Consider the following 25,241-nt stretch of genomic DNA (forward strand, 5'->3'; position numbering starts at 1 on the left):
CTTCTCAACAACAAATAGGTCTTTGGAACTTGTGTAAACTATTTGCTGTTATCACTTAAGGCAAAGTGATCAAAGGAAAGTGGAGAACATTACTGGAAGTACAATATAGGATACATTCCTATAAATACGTAAAATAACTTGGAATTATAGAGTCACAGAATGGTTAAATTTGGAAGGGACCTTAAAGATCATCTAGTCCAAAATCCCTGCTTTGGTCATGGACAGGTGGTTCAAAGCCCCATTAAATTCCACGTTGAACACTTCCAGGGATGGGGCATCCACAACTTCTCTGAGCAACCTGTTCCAGTGTTTCATCACCTTCATCATAAAAATGTCTTCCCTATGTACAATCTAAATCTATTCTCTTTCAGTTTAAAATTGTTACCCCTTGCCCTGCCCCTACGAGCCCTTGTAAAAATTTTCTCTCTTTTTTTTTTTTTTTAATATATATTGAAAGGCTGCAATCAGATCCCCATGGAGACTTCTCCTTTCCAGACAAAAAGACCCTAACTCTCTCAGCCTGTCTGCATAGGTACTGCAGCCCTTTGATCAAATCTATGGCCTTCCTCTGGACCTGGAAAGACTATATCTTGTTCTGGAGTCACTAGTCCAGGTTGTGTCATGATGGTAGAGTAGAGGGGGACAATCACCTCCCTCAACCTGCTGGTCACACTTCTTTTGATGCAGGCCAAGTTATGGTTGGCTTTCGGCTTTCTGGTCCAAATATGACAAAAATGTTGAGAAAGAACACAAATGGAAAACAATGATAAGCAGTCAGATCAATAAAAATGAAATAAGGGAAAAAATACATTTTCCTATGCCATTTTTGAACTGTGTTGGCTAAAAATGCAGTGTTACTTCTGAATTAAAAACAAACAAACAAGCAAACAAACTTCTATACATAATTTTACTTAAGAAACTTGTATAATTACTTTACAAAATCAATAAAAACTACAGACATACAAGAAAAATTTCTCTGCAAGAGTTATCATGGCAATTTTTTGAATGTCGAACAGACCTAACTGGAAACATGCCTAATGAACATAGTTAATAATGTAATATTAATAACTAAATGCCTGCTAGTAAGACTCATGATTTTTACTACATATTTAATACATATTTAATACATATCTTGACAGTGCCCCTTTACCTTCAATTTATTTTCCCATCTTAATTTTCCAACTTTGAAATCTGCAAATGCATACTTCATACCTTTGCATATTGGAGGTGGGTGGCTCCACTGCCTATTGGCCTGACACTGTGCTTTGGTTGGTCCTTGCATAACGTACCCAGTATTACACGAGAACGTCACAATATCATTGAAGTTAAAACCATTTCCACTTGTTCTTCCATAAATCGGACTACCAGGGTGACCACAGCTAACAGCTAGCATAACACAAAACAAAGAAAGAAAAAAGCAGACAGAGCATGCTGTTTTAACTTTTCATGATTTATAATTATCATTATAATCATCACATAAGAGCATTTTAAAATTTTATAAGACAGTGAGTGCTTTCCATGAAAGGTTTACATCTCTGAACTGAATAAGAATTGACATATTTTAGTAAATATTCAAGTGTTTCTTCTCTAATCATACTTGTATGACAAAAATATTTAAAATATTTTTCCTTTTTTTTTTTTTTTGAATGGCTCTTTAGTAAGGATTATAAAAATAATAATAAAAAATATTTCATACAGTTTAATAAAATATTTACATAAACTAATTAAAATTTGCCATATAGTAATCAGAGTAAATGAAGACAATTCTGAAGATTCAGCAGAAAAGGAAGCACTTGATTTTCATTACACATAGACTGACACTGAAAGGAAATATATAATTCCACAGAAATTATTTTTTGTAAATATGTCTTAACTAGTCATTCTTTTATCTTTCAGGCCTAAGTACTTAGTGAAGTTATAAACTTATGACTGGGTATATGAAATGTTATGGACAGAGTGAGTGAAAAATTTCTGGTATTTTTACATAAACTGACTACAGAAGAACTTCCTTTTTCTCTGCCCACAAGACCAGATGTAAGAAAAATCAGTCACAAATTAATTTGCATAAAAATAATTTTTAAAATGTATACATATTTTTCTATATTTTAACAAATCTAATAATTGATAAAGAATATAATCATCACTAATTTAAAATGAAAAGAAATAAGTGAAATATCATTGTATAAAATGCTTTTTTTATCTTTTAAGAGTTTTTTTTCTAAATAATTAATTAGGTCTAACAAACCTACATTCTCTTTTTCTCCTTTTAGATCAGACCTGATAATACTAAAATAAGCCTATTCATAGAATATAATTTAAATAAACTTTAGCAACAACAACAAAAAAAAGTGAAAATGGTCTTTAAAAACTATTACGGCATACATACGGAGTCACAGAATATTCTGTGAATATAGAATGAAAATTAAATTGGTATGTTCAATAAATATGATTCTATGATTATCTTTGTATTACTGGTATCAGAGACTTTTAACATAAGGCATTGCATTTTTCCCCACAAGAGAAGTTAGAATAGTGCACTGAACTACGAACATTTGTAAAGCTGTCAGTATTGTGGTATTCAGCCACACAGAAATATTTTTCATTGTACTTAAAACAATAAAAAATTCTATTGTGAAAACAGAAGTAGGAAATATGCATAAATATATTACACATGCATAAGCAGTAACAATACACAATGCTATCAATATCTTTCCATTTTACAAGAAAGATGCAATTTTGAATTCAAAAGTAAAAAGGTCAGAACCATTAATTTTAAACATTTAATCTCAAAAAATCAGTTAAGACTTGTGGCGGTTAAGTAAATCCAGAAATGTGAAGTTATTCACTTCACTATACACTTCATTTGAGCGTTTAATCAAAAGTCAATCGTCTTCTAAGCATCTATCACAATGTTAGAGGCAGCTCCTGTTTATAACAGTCTTTGGAAAAACTAATTTTTTCCCCAAGTTTTGTGTGTTCTTCTGAAACACATTCCCTTCTATTCAGACAAATAGAGCACTGTAATAGCTTGCCCAAAGAGGTTACAGATTCCTCTTTGGACATCTTCAAAATCTGCCTGGACATGATCATGGTCATACTCCAGGTGTCCCTAGTTGAGTAGGGGGCTTGGACCAGATGACCTGCAAAGGTCCTTTCCAACCTTAACCATTCTGTAATTCTGTAAAACAGTTTCCAGTTGTCAGAGAAATAAATTATGCACACTTATGTGGCTGCTAGCAGATCTAAAACGTTTTCTTTGTATTTAATTCAAAAATTCTTGATTAATGGTGTCTTATTTCCTTGCCTCAACATTTATATATAAGGAATATATCTGTGTTGCCCCGAAATGTAATATAAAGTAATGGTTTATTAATAGAAAATGAAGTGGAAACAAAATTAATAAAATTATTATAGTAGTGTTAAGTACATGTATATCTCATTCTATGTAAAACAGTAAACAGAGTGAGCAGTCAGGGTAGTGAATTAATAGCTTGTATTACAACAAGGTTTTCTGCAACAAGAATGAAGGCATAAAAACAGAATATCTGCAGTTGGACAAAAAAGTATTCAATACAATATATTAAATAAAAGTGCATTCAATACACTAATATCATTGAAACAATTATCAAATCGTTATAATTCACTTGAGAATCCTTTAAGCACTCTCGAATTCTAAATGAAATACCATATTTTCTTATTACATAACAGTCTTTTGTATGGTATCACAGAATCACAGAATTGTAGGGGTTGGAAGGGACCTCAAGAGATTATTGGGTTCAACCCCCGTGCCAAAGCAGGTTCCCTAGAGCAGGTTGCCCAGGTAGGTGTCCAGACAGGTCTGAATATCTCCAGAGAAGGAGACTCCATGTACTCCCTGGGCAGCCTGTTCCAGTGCTCTGTCACCCTCACCCTGAAGATAGTCAGATATTGACAAACATGTTGACAGGTAGGTTGACAAACTTGTCACATAAAAGGAATCTCATTAACAAAATAGAAAATTCATGTAAAAAACAAACAAACAAACAAACACACACACACACACAAAAAACACAAAGAGTACAATTAATAATTGTATATTTTTAAGAAGTAGAAAAAAATACTATAAACTTCATGAATCAGTAATTTTAATTATCAATGCTGATAGTGTAATTCAAGAGGATCTACTTCACTCAATGCTACAGTCAAAGTCAATTTACATTACGTATTTCTAAAAGCCACTAAGGCATATAAAGCTATTTTCAAATTAGAGTACCTGAGTGCCTAAATCCCATCACTTTTTGAAGTTCATATTTACTTTTAATTAACAGGTATTTATTTGCCAAAAGATGCAGTAATCTGTTGGAAATTTTAAGAGACAACATTTAACTTCATCTGATAAATGAATCACATATTTTATGTAGCCATGTAGTTCTGAGGATCTACTTCAAATCATTCTCTTTTAGTAAGTTTAAAGATACTCCTCATCTTTTCTGACATAGACATTCCTGTAGCAGAAATCAGTATGCATTGCCACTCTTACTTACGCACACAGGATGGAAGCTGACCAGACCAGTTGTGATCCTGTTGACATATTCGTACAGAAGAACCAATCAACCGAAAACCAGGACTGCACTGGTATACAACTGTGTCTCTATACCCATAATTTTCTCCAATTACTTGACCGTTGACTATAAGATCTGGACTACCACAGTGACCAGCTAGAATTTTCAAAATAAATAATAAAACCAAACAAGCAAACAAAAAGATCAGTAAATATGTCAGAGAAGTTTAAATTTATTTTATTTATTTAATTACAAGAAGAAAATCTTCAAATTTTTGTATAACTTCACTCAAAGGTTTATATTTATTAACTTGGGGAAAACTAAAGTATTGCACTTGTATAGGTAAGTCTTTACACATATAAGAAATTTGAAAAAGACAGTGAGGCAAAGAGATTAAATTCCATTTGTATTAAACCTTCTTTCTAAAATAAGTGATTCCTTTTATCTACAGGTTTTAACCTGTAGATTTCTAAATTATTTCTACTAGTTTTATTTTGGCTAAGATTAAATTGAAGTTAATGTTAGAACATTAGAAATTTAAAGAAATAAATATATAAATACATAGATATAAAAGTTCAAATATATATATATATATAATATATATATATAATCTCTACCATAAATGTAAAATTGCATACATTATAAATGTAACCTTCTTGGCCCTTGACCCTCTAATACCAAAATATGAGAAATATTTTATATGAATATCACAAACACACTTTTAACCTAAAGGAATCAGGGAAAGAATGAACCATGAGACTTTTGTTACCATTTTTCTTAATTAACTCTGTAAAATGGGCACACAATTCGCCAAATCATGTGAAAATGGAGACCTCAGAGACGACAACACAGGACAAAGAACTCAAAAATAAATAAGACAAACAACAAAAGCAAGCAGTGTTACAACTAGTAGTTAAGGTTAAGTGGAAAAATATTACCAGCTACCCAAACTCCTGTTTCCCTTTTGTCATCTAGTTCTCACAAACAAATAAATAAGTACACAAATAAATAAAGCACAATAAAATAAATAAAATGGGGTTGCTAGTAAGAAAATACATTTAGAGGGAACACAATTTGGATTGTTCTTTCCTTTGAAATTTGCAGTCTTTGTAATATAAACGCTGTTGTAAACTTGCAGGGTTTTCTCAATTTTTTTGAGGGCTAGAAACTTCTCATAGGGAAGAAAAAAAAAAAAAGGAAAAAGCAAATCTGAGATTTTCTTGCCTCAGGAACTTAATTAAAACTCACGTGGTACTCCATTGTATGAATCATGCCAGTCAACAGAATTTTCAATACATGTAGTGTCTGAAACTTCCTACTGATTAAATTTGATGGGTGAAATGTCCCCAAGTATTTGTTTGACTATTTGAAATACTTATTTCATTTCAAATCACCATCTGTCATGTGGTAAGCTGTTGAGTATGTTTGCCATAGGAAGTGTCTGTAACAGTATACAGAATTCCTGATGTGAGAACCTTTGAGAACATATATTAAATTTGCACAAATTTATGCAGCTGAATAAGTTTTCACAGTTGTAATAAAATCAGGTGCTCATTAATATTTATTAATATTTAAAATATATATAGTAGTATATGAAACAAGTATTTTTATTCATTTGCTTTATTTTCACCCTCTCCTGATAATTGCTTTACAAGACTTCCATTTTAAACTCTTATTTTAATGGAGTTACGTCAAATAATTTTTGTTTCACCTTATTAACATTTTGAAATTATTTTTGAAGTGCCATACAGTATCTTTTGATGCTTTCCTTGGTGTCTGCAAGTTTACATCTATACAGATACACATAAAAAAGACAAAATTGGGGATTTGGAGTATTGTTTGTTTGTTTGTTTGACTGTGGAAAGTTTCCAAACATCTCAGATTACTGCTAGATTTTTGGTACTCTGGGAAAAACTAATACTGCGCATGTATAATTTTCTGCACATGTACAGTTTTCTGAGAAACTGCTTTTGCTTCTGAATGAGACATACTTACTGCGCAATGGCATCAAAGATCAATTCTATTCTTTCATTTCATCTCACAGCTGTATCCCCCAAACCTTTTCCCACTTACTTGTTTGTATTATATATATGATCTTTCATATAACTGATGTCAGTTTTGTCACACTGGTATGAAAAGGAGTAACACCACATGATTTGACTACTAAAAAAAAAAACAGCACAAAAACAGAAAGGTACATTGTTTTAAATCTGTTCTCATTTGGGAAATATATATGGGAATCATTATGGAAGAGCAATGGTTTAGTTGTGAAATTTTGTATGATGAAACTGAATAAAATCACAAAACACATTGTAATAACTGGCCTTCACTCAAAATGATCATACAGTGTGGCTAACTGTCTTTTGCAGTGAGAGAGCTGAATTATCCCAAATGCAGATCTAAAACTGTTCAGGAGCCAAGGTAGATTATTTTCACTGGGGACTGAATGTAAATACCACAAACTGGTATTTAAATCTCCCAGGGGAAAAAAACAACAAACAAACAAACAAACAAACAAACAAAACTACAGCAGAAAACAAAAAAAAAATGCAAAAAGTTAAGGAAGTAGAAAGTAAAGGACTGCTGAGAGAAAACTAAGAGTACTGCTGGGAGAAAAAAGGTTTAAAAACTCAACAACAGTGTTTCCTTTTTTTTTCATATTTTAATTTTTTATTTTAATTTAGTGAGTCTAAGCATGACTACATTTTTCAGCAAGTAAAAACAGAAGAGTTCTGAGGTAAATGCTAAAAAAAAAGGTTCATGGCTATGAGGAGAAAGAAAAAAATAGAAGTAGGAAAAAAATCTATTTTTTATTACTTTTTTTCAGTAACTGAAAACAAATACCATAATTTATTCATAAATTGTACAGAAATGTATTTCTCAGATCATAACAATACCTGCTCTGTAGATCTTCCTGCTGTATTTGTATTTTATCTCCTGTCCTCTACATCCTCCCTCACAGGGTTCCCATGGGCAAATTTTCTTTCCCTCTTACATGATGCCTGCCTTTCCGTATTTCTATATAGGAGCTAATTCTATAGCTCCTTTTCTGTTTTTCTTTCATTCTCTGCATCTTCCAATATTTTCTTTTTTAACCTTCTTAAACAAATATGTCTTCTGACTTGCCATTAGCTGAACTCGTCACTAAGTCCCATTCTTAATTTGAATTAAATCACACAGAATCACAGAATTTCTAGGTTGGAAGAGACCTCAAGATCATCGAGTCCAACCTCTGACCTAACAGTCCCCACTAAACCATATCACTAAGCTCTACATCTAAACATCTTTTAAAGACCTCCAGGGATGGTGACTCCACCACTTCCCTGGGCAGCCCGTTCCAATGTCTAACAACCCTTTCGGTAAAGAAGTTCTTCCTAACATCCAACCTAAAACTCCCCTGGCGCAACTTAAGCCCATTCCCCCTCGTCCTGTCAACAGGCACGTGGGAGAACAGACCAACCCCCACCTTGCTACAGCCTCCTTTAAGGTACCTGTAGAGAGCAATAAGGTCACCCCTGAGCCTCCTTTTCTCCAGGCTGAACAAGCCAGGCTCCCTCAGCCGCTCCTCGTAGAACTTGTTCTCCAGACCCCTCACCAGCTTCGTCGCCCTTCTCTGCACCCGCTCAAGCACCTCGATGTCCTTCTTGTAGTGAGGGGCCCAAAACTGAACACAGTACTCGAGGTGTGGCCTCACCAGAGCCGAGTACAGGGGGACAATCACTTCCCTAGACCTGCTGGTCACACTGCTTCTTATGCAAGCCAGGATGCCGTTGGCCTTCTTGGCCACCTGAGCACACTGCTGGCTCATATTCAGCCGACTATCCACCATCACTCCCAGGTCCTTCTCTGCCTGGCAGCTCTCCAACCACTCATCTCCCAGCCTGTAGCTCTGCTTGGGGTTATTGCGCCCCAGGTGCAGGACCCGGCACTTGGCCTTGTTGAACTTCATGCAGTTGACCTCAGCCCATCTGTCCAGCCTATTCAGATCCTCCTGCAGAGCCTTCCTACCCTCGAGCAGATCGACACACGCACCTAATTTGGTGTCATCTGCGAACTTACTGAGGGTACACTCAGTGCCCTCATCCAGATCATCGATGAAGATATTAAAGAGGACCGGCCCCAGCACCGATCCCTGGGGAATGCCACTAGTGACTGGCCTCCAACTGGATTTGACTCCAACTATTAGCTATTAATTTAACTATTAACTTAACTATTGAGGGAGCAAGAATTTTACCGAGGTTTTCTTTTCAGAAATCTCATTCTTGCAAAATAATGTACCACAACAGGCAGTGTTGCTGCAACAGCGATTATTTTAGTCATTACTGTCTTCCTTTTATAAACAATTTGTCACTAGTATTTATTTTTACAATTTTTTTTTTGCATGCTGTATATGCTGTATGCTATGTTCTATTTCTGCAGTTATCCAATTCTGCAATTCATCCATCCTATCTTCAGTTTGCCATCATCAAAGCTTTGAAGATACACCTTTGAAGATTTACTGTAGTCACATTAAATTAGTCCAATAATTTCAAAGAATTTCTTAGATTCTTTTTTTTTTTCCTTCTAGTAAAAAAAAATAAAATTAAAATGCATTTTCTGTACTTATTGTTACTGGATACTAGCGTATATGAACTTGATTATATATATTGATTTTAAAGTTAAGGTATAAAGTTATTTAGGTTAATGTGTAAAACAGGAATTTTTCCAAGACGGTATTTATAAATAGAATATAATTTGGCTTTTTGTTTAGATTTATTTTTCTCAAATGAAAAATTATTAATTTATGAAAACTTGAACAGCAGTAAACACAAACGTTTAACATATATATTAGTTGAATTAGAAAGATTAAAATAAATACAAAATCTATGTTCACAGATACTCTTTCTTTTTTTTTTTTCATACCTACACAAATGAGAAGGGACAATATGTCTTCATATTGTCATCCGTTTGATTCCAACTGAAACTAAAATATTAGTTGTATATAAATTTCAACGTCTTTACAATTAACAATGTAAGCTCAAGGTATAGTTGGTGATAATGAATTAAAAAGAAGGCCTGTAACTGTTTCACTGAGATCACATGTTCACTTTATTCATGAACAATTCATGGACTGGTATCTAAGTATTTAAAAAAAATGAAGATGCCTAAATATGTACCACTAAGGGGTTTTCAAAATTTATACATAACATTGGGAAAGTGATTTTCTCTCAGAAATAAGGATGAAGTGCTCTTGTCCATGTTTCCACATGCTTATCCTTTTTTTTTTTTTTTTTTTTTTTTTTTTTCCATCTTTTGCAAGTATATAGATTAATTCTGTAACATATCCACTGAGTTCAGGTCTACTATGCAGTTATTTTACTAAGGATAAGTATTAAAGCTGACAGATCTATAATCCATCTGTCTTGCTGTGTATGTATAGGTCTATGGAGCCATATGCACCAGTCCAATGACACAGGCTTTGCATGTATGGCAAAGGAATTCAAAAGAGATTCAAACTGTGGAAAGGTTACCACAGTTAATCTTTTGATAAGAAAAACAGCAACACATTTTTTTTCTTTAAATTTAGAACTCTCTTCAGTGCTTGAAGGGCTAACAGAAAGAGGCACGTTAACTAACCTTGCTTACTTTTGTCTGATAGATATAAAGAAAATAGGAATGTTTTGACAGTTGTATCCATACCTAAACATCTGGTCTCAATTCCACTCCAGAGTCCAGAAGATAGACATTCCCTTACAGCAGAGCCAACTAACATGTATCCTGAGTCACAAGTAAATATAGCTGTAGATCCATATGTGATTTGAGTTCCAATCTTATTTCCATTTGGAGGTGTAGGAAGTTCTCCACAAGAAATAACTTCATGGTAAAAACAGAACAGAACAGAAATGTATATCTGAGTATCACAAACATACATCCAATAATATGCAATGGTTATCAACCAGCTAAATAAAGACTGCAACATGAAGTATTCTATCTGTTCTGTAGAAGAGCTCTGTATACGAAGATTACTATTTCCTCACAAAAATACTCAAAAAATGAAAATAATAATTAAAAAACAATAAAATTGTTTCTGTAAAATTAAAAACAAACACTGTTTGGAACATTATTAATAATTGCTATTTAACTACCTCAGTTAAAGGTTAGGGTTAGTGACATTTTTTTTTCTAATTAAGTGATCTCAATTTCAAATTAGTTAATTGTTAATTAAGCCAAATAAAATATTTTTATTTGCAATCCACACAGCAAATACAGATGAAGCATGTACTCACTTTGGCAGTAAGGTCGCTCATTTCTCCAGCTCCAGGTTCCATTAGCAAGACACTCAATAGATGCTGGTCCCAAACCATAATACCCTGGGTCACAGCTGAAAACTACTTTTGTTTTATACTCATAATGTGAACCATTCACTATTTTCCATCTTCCATGTTCCAGTGTGAAAGAATTGATGCTTGGACACGTAACAACTTCCAAAATATCAAAAACACAGTTATTTGTGGTTTAGTACAGACAAATTTCAAAAACCTGTAGAGCTATTAATTTAGAAATATATTTTAAATCCAGTGAGATGATGTTCGAAGAATAAGGCTGTATTTGAAATTGCATGTGTTTAAGCAGGTAACACTCTCATTTAATTAATAACAATCAATGTCCCAGACAAATCAGTGACTGGTGTAGACAGAGCTATGTAAATGGTGTAGATAATATAGCTCCATACATTGAAGTAGTTCACTGTAGATTCATGGTCAGATATCAGAATCTTTACTAAAATGATAGCTAAATTTAAATACAGGACTGATTTTCTACCCAGATACATTATATGAAACTGTAAAGACTTCAAGAGGCTGCACAATGGTGGCAGGTAAAATAATATTCATATTCAGAATGCGTTTTCAGCAGCAACACATCTTTTCCTCATGCCCTAATTCAAAGCGTACTTCCTTTGGAAACAAACATCCTTCAACAACCCTGATCTAAGTGAAGAATGTTAGTAAGCATAATATTTTCCTCATGATCAAATGAAAATGTCACAGAAGAAAATCTTTACTGGATATTGCTTTCTTCCTCTCAATTCACATTGCTTTTATAAACAAAGGAAAGGCATAAGGCATTGGCCTTTCATAGGCACAAGAGAAAAAAAAAAAAAAGAGAAAAAAAAAAAAAAGGAAAATCCTTGAAAATTATCTTGGATATGTTTTCTTTCCTTTCTAGTTCATTGGGTGAAATAATCCAAATTTTAATATGCATCTAGCACTGTGACATTTCTGCATCAGCCTTACAGGGTTATCATAAACCATTTATAAATTTGAAATTATCTGCTTCTCTTTGGAACTGAGCAGGCATTTTCTCTTCAGTGATGTTTCCCAGAGTTTAGGTAGTGTCGGGTTATAATGATAGTCTGGATATAAATAATCAGCAATAATTTCAAATAATACCAGTGACTTTGGAATTCTGAACTGTTAATTGTTAACAGTATATGAACTGTGAAGATATCATTGCAGAGTTGACTTTTGCACAAACCTTTGCAACCATTACCTTTGATTTAGCTGAAAATTAATTTTCAACTTGAATGTATTCTGTAATCTGTGTATTTCTTCTGCTGTCACTGAATGTTTAGGAACATATCTCAGATACACATACTTCAAATATATACTTCACAGTAACTTAATATCAACAATTACATACAACTTAGTTTCCTGAAGCTGAAAGTTTAAATAATATATTGTTTTTCTATTTTGGATAAATAAACAAAATGTACAGTAACATTCTTACTCACTAGAGATTTTTTACATATTACCTACCTACACAGCGAGGTGTTTTATTGTGATTGCTCCAGGTACCATCTGGCTGGCAGGATGCTGTGGTAAGTTCCTTGGATGATAGTCTATACCCATCATTGCAAAAGTAAGTAACACGGGTGCCAACCAAGTAATCTGTAGTTAATATCCCACCATTCACTGGAGATTTAGGAATTCCACAAGATATTGCTGATTAAAGAGAAAGCCATAGTAATTGTATCTGTTCTTCACTATAAACTGTCTTTCTCAGAGGGTTTATGGACTGTAACTTCAACAGTCATAAATTCATACAAATGGATTTTTAACTCATTAATGTTTGTTTTAAGGCTACAAATAAATTCCCTTAAAAAGTTTAGGGAATTAAATCTCAGAAAGTTTTTGTCTTTTGATGACTAGATAAACAAAAAAAGTCCCTTTACCCAAACCATTCTATGATCCTAGGTTTCTATGAAAAAGAAAAAACTAAAACAAAAGCCAAACAAATTATATAAAACATGGTTTGTAACCTTGCAGTTACTCATTCAAAATGCAGAAGACAATAAAAGAAGATGAAATAAAAAATATCTGGAAAAGGTATGACCATCATGGCTGAATGAATACAGCACCAGACTGAGGCACTGGAAACCTAGTTTGTAATTTGGGTTTCTTCCATCACATGACCTCTGGCAACACTAATATTAACTTTCAACATTCTATTCTTCCTCCTGTAAATGAGAAATAAAATACCCTTCAAAAAGTATTTTTAAATTCACAAATGAAAGTGTAAGCTACTTTACTAATACTACTACTATTCAGCAGAGGGAAAACAAAAGAAGTAGCCCCAGAAATAGCCCTAACTAAAAAAATAATAAAAAAAAATAATAAATAAAATAAAATAAAATAAAATAATAAATAAATAAATAGAACCCGAGTTTTTTCCACATTTTAACACTACACATATAATGCAAGTCAGATCCCTAAAACAGAGCTTTGGCACTTAATTCTTAAGCACTTTACTTTAAAGAGGAATCTTGAACAGTAAGAGACCACCTATCCCTCCTGTGCAGAACTATAAAGAATTAAGCCTCACAATGCATAAATAGTATGTAGAAAAAAAAAGTCTTCAGTTGTTGTCCCTTTTGTGAGCTGGTCTGGTATAAGACAAATCTGCTTTATAAGCAATGTAACAGTATGGCTCTGTACCAAAGCTAATAATCACAGCTGAGACACAGGTAAAGCACTAATGCTATCACAGTTTGCCGAACAAACATGGTAAGATCAGTGAAAAAAAATGTGCTCGAATTTCCATGAAAAGAAACTGTGAATTCTGTGTAAAGTTAAACTACAGGACATGCTGTACTGAAAAGTTGTCAGAAAACAACAATTATTTTGCTCATTACCTTGTCCAGGCAACCATAAAAACATATACTTTATGGCTATCTACTGGCAACTAGAAACATACATCTTTAGAAGAAAATAAGAAAACCAAGATTAGGAGATATTCAAGGCCCTGAGAGTCATTGAATTCAATCTACAATCATGTATGAAGACATGACCCGGAAGAATCAAAACTGACAAGTTAATTAAACATATGGTCCATCTTCCACTTCTTAAAAAGCATCTGACAGAGCTCTATTATTTCACCTGACTCTACCAAAGAAAGAAACAGAGCTCTCATGACACTAAAATGCAAATGTACATATATATCAAATTCCTCAACAGGTTGGATTGCAGCACCAAACATTAGGTAGACCCATCTATGCAAAGAGGAAGATAGCCAAAAGCTGGTATAAAAGCAAACAAACAAACAAGCTGGTATAAGCAATTGTTTCCAGCATAGCTCATCTCTTTAAAATCAGTTGATGGAGATTTTCACTGACCAAGCTAGCCCTGTCTTTCAAAACTACATGTAATGATAAACAAAGTTTCAGAATTGGAATTGCTAGAAACAAGTCCATTGCCAGTTGCATCTAGGACAGCTTTCAGTAGGGTATAAAAACTAAATCCAACACCCTCCCCCAAAAAAACAACAACACAACAGCTGCTGCTTATGATCCTGACATCTAAAACATGTCATAGCACTGCTTGTTCACGTACTATAGATTTTTGCTTCCTGCAATCAGCAAAATCTATATTTTTGTATCTATCTGATATGTTTTATATCTACCATAGAGATTAATAAGTCCTTCAGTATTCAAAGATCTCCATTAGTATCTTACTTGATAAATGTTGAGTCCTATCATCCCTATTAACAGAATTAATCTTGTGGCATAAGAAAAATATATCCTTCCCTTAACCTTAAAGTTTTAAGAAACGGATTTCATGTCAGCACACTGAATCTTTGATAACAGCCATTTATACAAATAAATAAAATTAGGACTACCAAGTTATATTCTTCTTCAAGTTCTCTTCTATTCTACCAAGTTCTGAACTACAATTCAGCAACATTTTTCAGTTTTCAGCAGTTACGAGGTGCATTTTACTTGTGTAGAACTTGCACAGAAAATGTCTTTTATTTAAGGGAAAAAACTTGAAAAGATCAACACAAGTTATTGACGTATCTGAAAACAGAATTAAACTCAAAACAGGATTTAAGAATACAGGTATTCTGGCTAGACTGGCGGCTAGCAAACGTGACGCCCATCTACAAGAAGGGCCGGAGGGCAGACCCGGGAAACTACAGGCCTGTCAGTTTGACCTCAGTGCCAGGAAAGCTCATGGAGCAGATCCTCCTGAGAGTCATCATGCAGCACTTGCAGGGGAAGCAGGCGATCAGGCCCAGTCAGCATGGGTTTATGAAAGGCAGGTCATGCCTGACGAACCTGATCTCCTTCTATGACAGAGTGATGCGCTGGGTGGATGAGGGAAAGGCTGTGGATGTGGTCTACCTTGACTTCAGCAAGGCTTTTGACAACGTCTCCCTCCTCAAGAAACTGGCTGCTCTTGGCTTGGACGGGTGCACGCTTCGTTGGGTTAGAAACTGGCTGGATAGCCGGGCCCAAAGAGTCGTGGTGAATGGAGCCAAGTCCAGTTGGAGGCCAGTCACTAGTGGCGTCCCCCAGGGCTCGGTGCTGGGGCCGGTCCTCTTTAATATCTTCATCGATGATCTGGATGAGGGCATCGAGTGCACCCACAGTAAGTTCGCAGATGACACCAAGTTAGGTGCGTGTGTCGATCTGCTTGAGGGTAGGAAGGCTCTACAGGAGGATCTGGATAGGCTGCACCGATAGGCTGAGGTCAACTGCATGAAGTTCAACAAGGCCAAGTGCCGGGTCCTGCACCTGGGGCGCAATAACCCCAAGCAGAGCTACAGGCTGGGAGAGGAATGGTTGGAGAGCTGCCAGGCAGAGAAGGACCTGGGAGTGATGGTGGATAGTCGGCTGAATATGAGCCAGCAGTGTGCTCAGGTGGCCAAGAAGGCCAACGGCATCCTGGCTTGTATCAGGAACAGTGTGACCAGCAGGTCTAGGGAGGTGATCGTCCCCCTGTACTCGGCTCTGGTGAGGCCGCACCTCGAGTACTGTGTTCAGTTTTGGGCCCCTCGCTACAAGAAGGACATCGAGGTGCTTGAGCGGGTGCAGAGAAGGGCGACGAAGCTGGTGAGGGGCCTGGAGAACAAGTCCTATGAGGAGCGGCTGAGGGAGCTGGGCTTGTTCAGCCTGGAGAAGAGGAGGCTCAGGGGTGACCTTATCGCTCTTTATAGGTACCTCAAGGGAGGCTGTAGCGAGGTGGGGGTTGGCCTGTTCTCCCACGTGCCTGGTGACAGGACGAGGGGGAATGGGCTTAAGTTGAGCCAGGGGAGTTTTAGGTTAGATGTTAGGAAGAACTTCTTCACTGAAAGGGTTGTGAGGCACTGGAACAGGCCGCCCAGGGAAGTGGTGGAGTCACCATCCCTAGAAGTCTTCAAAAGACGTTTAGATGTAGAGCTTAGGGAAATGGTTTAGTGGGGACTGTTAGCGTTAGGTCAGAGGTTGGACTCGATGACCTTGAGGTCTCTTCCAACCTAGAAAATTCTGTGATTCTGTGATTCTGTATGGAATATCCAAAATGCCCAAAACACAGATTTATCACTGAAATGTTTCATGATTATCTATCAGCTTGGGCTGTAAAAAATACATTTTTGCAGATCAACAGTATAATTGTAGTCACATCTGAAACACTAACACATAGTCTTCTTTCGTGAACTTCTGAACAGTGCTCCAACTGCAAAGATCTACATGTGCAACACATGGAAGACCTCAGCTTTCTGAATTCTTGAAGATCACCTTCTGAAGATGATCTAAAGACTTATCTGAAATAAGAAATTCAGAAATTATTTTTGGACTTATATAAAGGTCTTAAATATCCTTTATCAAATGTCAAGTCACATTTAAAAGTTTCAGTAATGATAATTTCCCAAACACAAATTTGACGTTTTATCCTGTAAAAGACCTGTGATTGTTCATTTGCCCTGCAACGTTTAAGAACTACACTTAACAGATACAGCTTAAATGTTTAATATCTCAAAGTTGAATGTTTTCTACTGACTTATATTTGGTTTTGTACACAATGTAAAAAGTTTTCACCCACTGTGTTGGGTCTGTCTGAGCTGGAGTCACCTTTTCCCTGCAGCAGCCCACACAGTGCTGTGCTCTGCACTCGTAGCTGGAACAGCACTGATATCACTCCAGTGTTGTGTCTATTGCTGCATAGTGCTGGCACAGCATCAGGACTCCTTCTGAGCCCCCAAGAGCCAGCAGGCTGGGGGTGGGCAAGTGATGGGGAGGGGACATTGCCGGGGCAGCTGACCTAAACCAACCAAAGGGATATTCCATAACACCTGATATCACACTCAGCAATAAAAAGGGGGGCTCTCGTGGGGGAGGGGGCTGTTCCTCCTGAACAACCACTACGCATTTTGAGGCCCTGCTTCCCAGGACATGGCCGAACATCGCTCATTGATGGGAAGTAGAGAATAATTTTTTTCCCTCTCTCTGTACTTCCACGCGGACTTACAGTTTCTTTTGTTTCTTTTTCTCCCCATTCCCTTTCCCTTTAATTAAACATTTCTCATCTCAAACCTCGAGTTCCCTGTGTTGTATTTTCTCCCCCTTCCTCTTTGAGGAGAGGGGGAGTGAGAGAGTGGTTGTGGTGGAGCTTGGCTGCCCACCTGAGTAAAACCACCACATCCACGAAAATGTGTATCTGAAAAGTTCTATAGAGCAAGATTTCAAGAATGGCCAGTATTATCTATTTAGAGGTTCAGAGATCAAGATTTCTGTTCATATAGGTATAAAAATGAGAACATAAGAAAATGCTCTAACATTATTTATGAATTTGAAAAGAATAAAAAGCAGTAATGGAAAAGGCTGCTGGCATTCATCAGTGAGAGGAAAGAGTTCAGTAGTGACTAATTGTACAGATGAAAAATGAAAAATATAAAGAAAACACATTAAATACAGTCAAGAAATATTCTGCGGGCAGCAAAAATGTTGGTCAAGGAATGAACTTGTTATTAAAAATAAAATAAATAAATAAATAAATAAATAAATGTGCTGATTGCAGAGGTAAAGAATTCACAAATTTGAGATTTCTTTCCTATAGAATGATGCCAGTAACCTCTACTGTGATTTGACTGGTAATCTTCATTTAGGAGACAGAAAATAAATAGATTAAAATGTGATGCATTGGTAACAAAGAAATTGCAAATAACTTTTTGTTGTTGTTGCTGTTGTTTTTTGTCTTTGCACTACTATGTAAAAATAAGTCTGAAACATTTTATGCTGTACTAAATGGTCACTTGTGGCAATCCCGACTTCAGATGAAGAACTGATTAAAATGGCTTTGCTAGCTAGACTGTGTTGGGAGAAATTGGTTAAAAGCAGAAGATTGGCAAGGAGGATGGGATCAGAATGGACAACTGGCAAGCAGGATTGTAAATACGCTTAAGTGACCTTGCAGCTGGGAATACATAAAGTCTGGGGAGCAGCAATGTAGAAAAACAAATAAATTATGTCTGCTGCTCTTTGTGCGTTTGACGACATTATCTATCTTTTCATAGATAACATAGGTGTTTGGTGGACTTCGAGGTGCCCTCTCTGATGTGCTTGAGCTCCCGGCCTTGGTATAAAGAAAATCAAAGAAGCACAGTGAGAATCACAGGATGGTGGTAAAAGCTGCACTTGCGCAAACTTTTGATAAAAACAAGTGAAACCAGCAGGCCGGTGATCTCCTATCACGGACCCTGTTCAGTGGTTTCTGCATTCCTGCTTATGTGCCTGTGCTCATGTCCCTCTGCTTAGGTGTTGTTTCAGGGATCCCCTGATTAGTGAGGTAACAAGAATAAATCTGCTCTTTACATTTTAACTGTGAGTCTGTGGTTGTTTCTGTTGCCTGCCTGTGCTGACTCACACGCACTGTAAATGTAAATGTGAAATAGAAGGCAGGGCTCTGACTTTGTCATCTGATATTACCTGGAAAAATAGGTGGTTAATGGTGGAGAACAAAACCTGACAGCAGACAAAAGTTGACTGACAGGTATTATGGGTAGTAAAACAATGATCATCACGATCATGTTATATGATCATCATCATATAACAAGATGTAAAAAGCACTAGCTCATGCTTAAAACGACTTTTGCTGAAGTTGTATTCCTCAGTAGTGGAGGAAAATGTGGAATGGCAAATGGCTAATCCCTTCTGTAAATATCTTCTGTTAAAGAACATTATGTATATTTACATACAGCATTCTCAAAATTGTAATGAAAGGGTTCATATCATAAAACTGTATCATCCAGGGATGGGGATAATTTTCACCTCAACAAAGTAAGGGGAAGTTTAGATGCATGAGTGATGCATGGAATCATCTTACTTCTGAGGGTTTTCACAGTAGTAAAGTTGATTCTGAAGAGTTTGCTGTTGTGAATTGCAAGCCACATATCATGGCCACAACCACATTTAGCATGTAGGGACTTGTTGGAAGACTTGAATGACATCTATATAATTTATCAAGCTAACCTTCATCATATGCATAATTATGATTAGCTGTTATTAAATTAATACATATATTAAGTAATTTTCCATTCAAACAGTCGGCTCCAACAATCTTTCTGTTTGATCAGACAGCACAACGTCTGACTGATATGTTTTAAAACAAAACACACACAAACAAATAACAAATATATATATATAACAGTAGAACTTTCCAAATTATTTGAGATACCTAGGTAACAATCTGATCAGGTTCTACAAATAACTGTCACAAAAGCAGTCCTTATGTCAACTTATGAGCAGAAAAAGATAAAGAATGATATGCAGCAAATGCACCACATGTACCACAGTTTTAAAAAATACAAGCATACTTGCAGTTCAAAGACTTACTGTCAAAAAACACTTGTGGGAAATTATCTTGGAACATTCATACAGAATTAATCTCCACTGCTCAACAGGAACAAAATGTATGCAAGCATCTAATCAAAACACTAAGCTAGGATGTCCTAATGAAGGATCTATTACTACCATGAATTTGTGAAATCTAACTGAATATAAACTGGTGTTTTCACCAGCTTATGTAAGAGTATAATGTAAATTCCTTGATATATGAAGTTCTGAACAAAAGTTAGAAAACACAGCTGCATTTTTGCATGGAAAAAAAATCATTTTAATACTTCACTGAAGAGAGATATGTAAGTTATCAGAACAATGACATTGTTCAGGAAAGGGACAATTAGAATACAATTGTGACGGACATCAAATAACCATTTTCTTTTTCTTGTTAAGGAAAACGTGTTTTGCTTTTATAATGCATAAGGGACTAAATAAAAAACTATGGGGTGGGGCCTGGAGTACAAAGTAGATAGCCTGAAACATAAAACATCAGTTAATCTGATTAATTGTTTTTAAATTTCAGTGTAAATCATGACAGATTAGAATGGCATTAAAGGTAATGATTTCTTTTTCTCCAGTTTCCTGTTCTTGGAAATGTAGCAAGTTTCAGGTCTTTTTTTTTTTTTTTTTTATAGTGCTTAGATCATGATAAAGTGGCAATTAAAGTAAAATGTAAAATTATAAATTTAAAATTTTAATTATAAATTTAGAACCTAAACAAACAAACAAACAAACAAAACAACAAAAAAATAAATGAATTTTATACCGTTTCCTAAAAATGCATTTGTTTTTGATCAGTTTATTAGATAGAAACATAGATAGATACCTCCTATTCATTTTAAGTCAGAAAATTGATTATGTTAGAAAAAATAGAGTTAATTAGGATATATTATTTTATAATTAAATAGTTTACCTTGGCAAGCCGGGACTGGAACATCCCATGAGTAATAACCATATGGAGACTTCCTGCATACAGCAGTACTTTTCCCAACAAGCCGAAAACCTCGATCACAAGCCCAGCGAACCATACTGTTGAGCTGTCCACCTGTCTGACTGACAATGAAACCATGTGGAGGGGACTCTGGAGTACTACAGTAGAGGGCTTTAAACATAAATATTAAATAAATAAAAAAATACATTTAGGATCCAGGTGGCAATCTTGACAAATTCTTATTGAATTCAGTGGACATCTGATAACAATATGAGAAAATATCAGTATAAGTTGTATTTCATGTCCTGATCACACATGCATCAAGCAATTTCACTAAGTGTAAAGGTAAAAGAATATTACATATTGCAAGAATATCACAATAGTACTGAAGAATAGGGCCTTGTAAGGGCTTCAGGGTTTAGTAGTCTGAGATACTGATAACACACACACACTGATATACATGTATAAAGATAGTTCACTTCTCTTTTACTTACCGTCTTCTTGTTAAATCAAGTAAACCATAGAAATTTATTGATGGTGAAATTTATTGCAATTATATACGTGTCTGTAGTATACAACATTTTTGGAAGAAGAAAATATCAAGTGCATACTACACATATTTATTTACAAATTATTTTTTTCCTTTTGGTCCTAATTAAGTTACTTTCAAGTTCTGTGATACAATGAACTGAAGTGAACTAGTGACAGCTAAAATAGATTTTAATCATATTTATGAGTGCCACTATAAATCCATGGAGAAAAAAAAAAAATACTTAGAGAAGCCTTATTTGGATGTTATAAAAATAAAATAAAAATCCAGAAGCATTTATAAGAACAAAAATATCTTTGAGAAATACAGCTGTTTTAATGCAAAAGGATTTTTGTACATTAAATCTGCATGACATTAAAGATTGCTTAAGTATCATGATGTCATTATGCTTGCATTTCTTTTAAATTCATTTTCCACTAAGTTCATGAGAACAAAGTCACCTGTTTTGGCAGTACCTTGCCAAAAAACTCCAACAGAAGAAACTTACAGCCTGGTAGCTAGTTTAAAAGAAATGTTGTTTGTTTAAGCATTTAACTTAGTCTCCAATCTTTTTTGTCAAGGAGGAGGCAAGATGTTAACTAAGATGGTATTTCTCCATTTTTTAGCACAGAAAAGTAAGTTAGAGGTTGGTTTCCAGGTGTTCCCTTCATGCTTTGAAGAAATACTGGTAACTAGAAAGAAACTGTTCCATTCCTCAGGCAAATAGAGTTGATGCTTCACTTTCTCTTTAAGCCTTTCCACATTCTATGACTTCAGGGCAATGGTTTTCTCAGGCAAAGGCATCCTTTGATAAGGATGGAGTCATATGGCTGTTCATATTTCTGCGTCATTATTAATAAAGAGTCATATGACTCTATTAAAGCTAGCAGCAGAACATGATTTGTATCTTTCACAGCACATAATATGAAAACATTTTCCTCTTACACTACACTGCTCTTGCCTTATACTCTTAGAAGAAGCAGAGATACAAACACCTCTATTCTTTTAGTATATAAGAAAATATACTAGTATTTTCTGAGTGTTATGGTAAATATTACTAAATACTTCCTGTCAATAGTTTTCTTACTGTCACTAAAGTTTTAAGATCTTTCTCCTCACACTCTTTTATTGGATCCAATGGGTACTATAGACAATAAGTACAGTGTAATATTTTCTGTCTAGACAACAGTGAATTTTATCTTACTACACAGCAAACATTTTACCTCTGAGAAAACTGTCCTCTCTAAAGGGAGAGATGACACTAATATTGTTTTACAGACTATTGTGCTGTCTAATTATTTTCCTGCATTAGTGAAGTAGTCAAAATTGAGTGAGGAAAAAGAAAAAACAAATCAGACAGAAGAATTTCATATCTATTTTCCGTTTCTTCACTTTGTAAAGTGAAATTGTATCATGATATCATGACACCAACTTCTTTACTATTATCAGTGCAACTTTCTAAAGGTACTATCCCCAGGTCTGTGTATCCCATTTATTTCATGTCTTTGGTCTATTATTTATTAAAAAAAAATAATACAGATTTTGTGTAATTGTTGCAAATAGTAAAAACAACTCCTCTACCTTGACTGATGAAAATTATTAACCTGTAAAAATGGTATTATACATGTATAATAGTTCTATGAAAGCAATTATATAAAAATCACTCTTTGTTAAGTGCCATCTTAATGTTAACTTGAATTAATAACACATACAATGCTGGCTTTTTATATCTGTATGCTGCTTCTGTTGAACCTTGAATTAAAGGGTATAACCCATTAGAGTCCCATATTTTCCCAGATTACAGCTGTTCACTACTGCCTTGTTGCCACCTCTTCCTCTGTCCCACCAAATACATTAAGGTTGAATTGCATAAAGATCCAGGATGAAGGACAAAGGCACACAAGTGCCAATAAATGACATGTAAGAAGGAGGAAGCTGATTCTTTCAGCTTTACTACTGGCTTTAACCATTCAGTGAAACATTTGCTTAAATCTCTACAGAGCACATGTGATGCATACCTCCTATTTAGGGTATGCGTTCTTTTTGTTGTTGTTTTGTTTTTTCCCCTCGTGAAATCAGTATCACCAGGTTCACATACAAAACAGATTGGATTTCTTTTTAGTCTGGGCAATTAATGTCACAAAATACAGCTTATATTACTCTTTTTTCTTATATTACTCTTTTTAAAATATGGTCTATAATGAAACTTTATACACATTATAAAAATTTTTATTTGCATACCTATATATCTTATCCTGAATCCTTTTTTATTGGTGCCATGATCAGCTGACCACCGGAGAAATACCTCATGGCCATTGCTGGTTATGTTGAGAGAAGATGAATAGTCCCCACTGAGAGAAATGAGCAATGGGCTATGACTATTTGGTCCTTGATACAAGGAAGAAAAAATGAACAAACAAAGGAGTTACAAAGTTTTAAATCACATACAACAAATTGTATTAATATAATTAATATACAAAGAAAATATCCTCTGTGCAAATGGTAAATTAATCTAATTTAGGAATGGAAATTTACATGTTGTGTATATGTATTATATACTACAGGGTACCTATTTGTTCTGAAAAAAGTATTTCTAAACATAACTAATGTAGGATGGTTTTTAAACACAACATAATCCAACAACAGTTCCTTTCAGAAAAACAAATCCAAGTAATTACGTTTTTTATACTTAATTTATAGTTAATAATAAATAATAAATATTAAATCAATAAATTAATATATTTATAGTTAATAAACAGTGATTTGTGAGTTGCAGCACACGTAAAAATTGATATATAGAAAATGTATCATACAAAACTGTGTATTCTATAGTTACCATCAAACACCTCGAGAATATCAAATTCCTTTTCTGTTTGGAAGAATTCAAAGAACATGCTGATATTATAACCCTTTTCCACAGAAATGGTCCATGCACACATCTGGAGATTTGGGTAGCTGTCAGGATAGCCAGGGCTCAGTATTACTCCTGTTGAATCCAGACGTATTTCATTGGCTGGACAGAGCACTGTGAAACAGATTGATAAAAAAATCTAAAGCACTCTATTTTTGTTTCATTTTAATTGCAAGATTTTCCTTTGTTTAAAATATCTGCATTATTTATTTTATTTTCCTAAATATGGAAAGTCTGAAAACATTTTAAAAACACAGATAGTTAGTAGGAAATCACATACACACACAAAACAACAGAAAAACAGAAATAATATTTATCTTGAAAATTAGCTCTGCAACCTTCAGTAGTTATTAATTCATGGTATTTTTCTTCTTTCAGTTTCTAGGAGATATATGTTCAAGTACTAATTTGATCCATTGTTCAAAAAAAAGAAACATAGATTTTTCTTTGTCAGATTACTATTACTGTCAGCAATAATTCCATGTAAAGTCTTGCACTTCAAATAAACTTGAAGGCATTGTGATTTTTGGTTTTCAAATTCTGAATAAAGTTTAATCAATTCCTCCCACAATCTGTCTGTATAAAAGAAAGTAGCACCTAAATTTTGAGATCCTCAATCAAGCTCCAAGAATGCTGACATATATAAACTGCACAATGTAGCACTATTCAGACATTCTGACTTTCATGTAGAAAATAAGACACTTCAGATTGACATTTTGTTACTCACTAGCACTAGACAAAAAGATGATACGTGCTAATCCAGCTACTTAGTTTTAAGGTTCATAGAAATCCCAGAAAATGGTAAATTATTGCTTTTACATGCAACAAAAACTATTTGAAGTTCTATTTTTCATTCTCCATGCTATAACCCCATTTATTATATCTCTTACCAAATAAAAGAGCAAGGAAGGGTTATTATAATCACAGCTTGAGACTAGCAGTTTAGATGTTGATGTTATACTTCTGAATGAGTTATGGAATCTCATGCTAACTCTCCTTTTTAAAACTGGTACAACAGTGCACCATAAAATTAATGCTTTCTAAGAAAATAGATATCAATGAGAAAGGAAAAAAAAATTAACCCTGACATACATATATTTCTTTTAGCTCCATATAACTTACTATCATTCAGTTCTTTGATAACTGTGTCATTTATGTTATGTTCATATTGAACCTGTATCTGCAGATCACTT

The 25,241-nt window shown here is 34.7% G+C and overlaps 1 protein-coding gene across 1 annotated transcript in view; it reads right to left on the reverse strand.

Annotated features, from left to right (window-relative positions):
- The window catches only part of CSMD3 (CUB and Sushi multiple domains 3), a 681,859-nt gene that overhangs the window by 60,965 nt on the left and 595,653 nt on the right, over nt 1-25,241 (reverse strand). Inside the window, exons 48-55 of the mRNA XM_032181613.1 lie at nt 23,974-24,162; nt 23,379-23,525; nt 20,591-20,779; nt 12,338-12,523; nt 10,808-11,002; nt 10,221-10,394; nt 4,524-4,697; nt 1,213-1,386 (exon numbers count right to left, since the gene is read on the reverse strand). Of these exons, the coding sequence (XP_032037504.1) occupies nt 1,213-1,386; nt 4,524-4,697; nt 10,221-10,394; nt 10,808-11,002; nt 12,338-12,523; nt 20,591-20,779; nt 23,379-23,525; nt 23,974-24,162 (1,428 nt within the window). The remainder of the gene's footprint in view (nt 1-1,212; nt 1,387-4,523; nt 4,698-10,220; nt 10,395-10,807; nt 11,003-12,337; nt 12,524-20,590; nt 20,780-23,378; nt 23,526-23,973; nt 24,163-25,241) is intronic.

This window comes from Aythya fuligula, chromosome 2 (assembly GCF_009819795.1).
Source record: "Aythya fuligula isolate bAytFul2 chromosome 2, bAytFul2.pri, whole genome shotgun sequence".
Taxonomy (NCBI): domain Eukaryota; kingdom Metazoa; phylum Chordata; class Aves; order Anseriformes; family Anatidae; genus Aythya; species Aythya fuligula.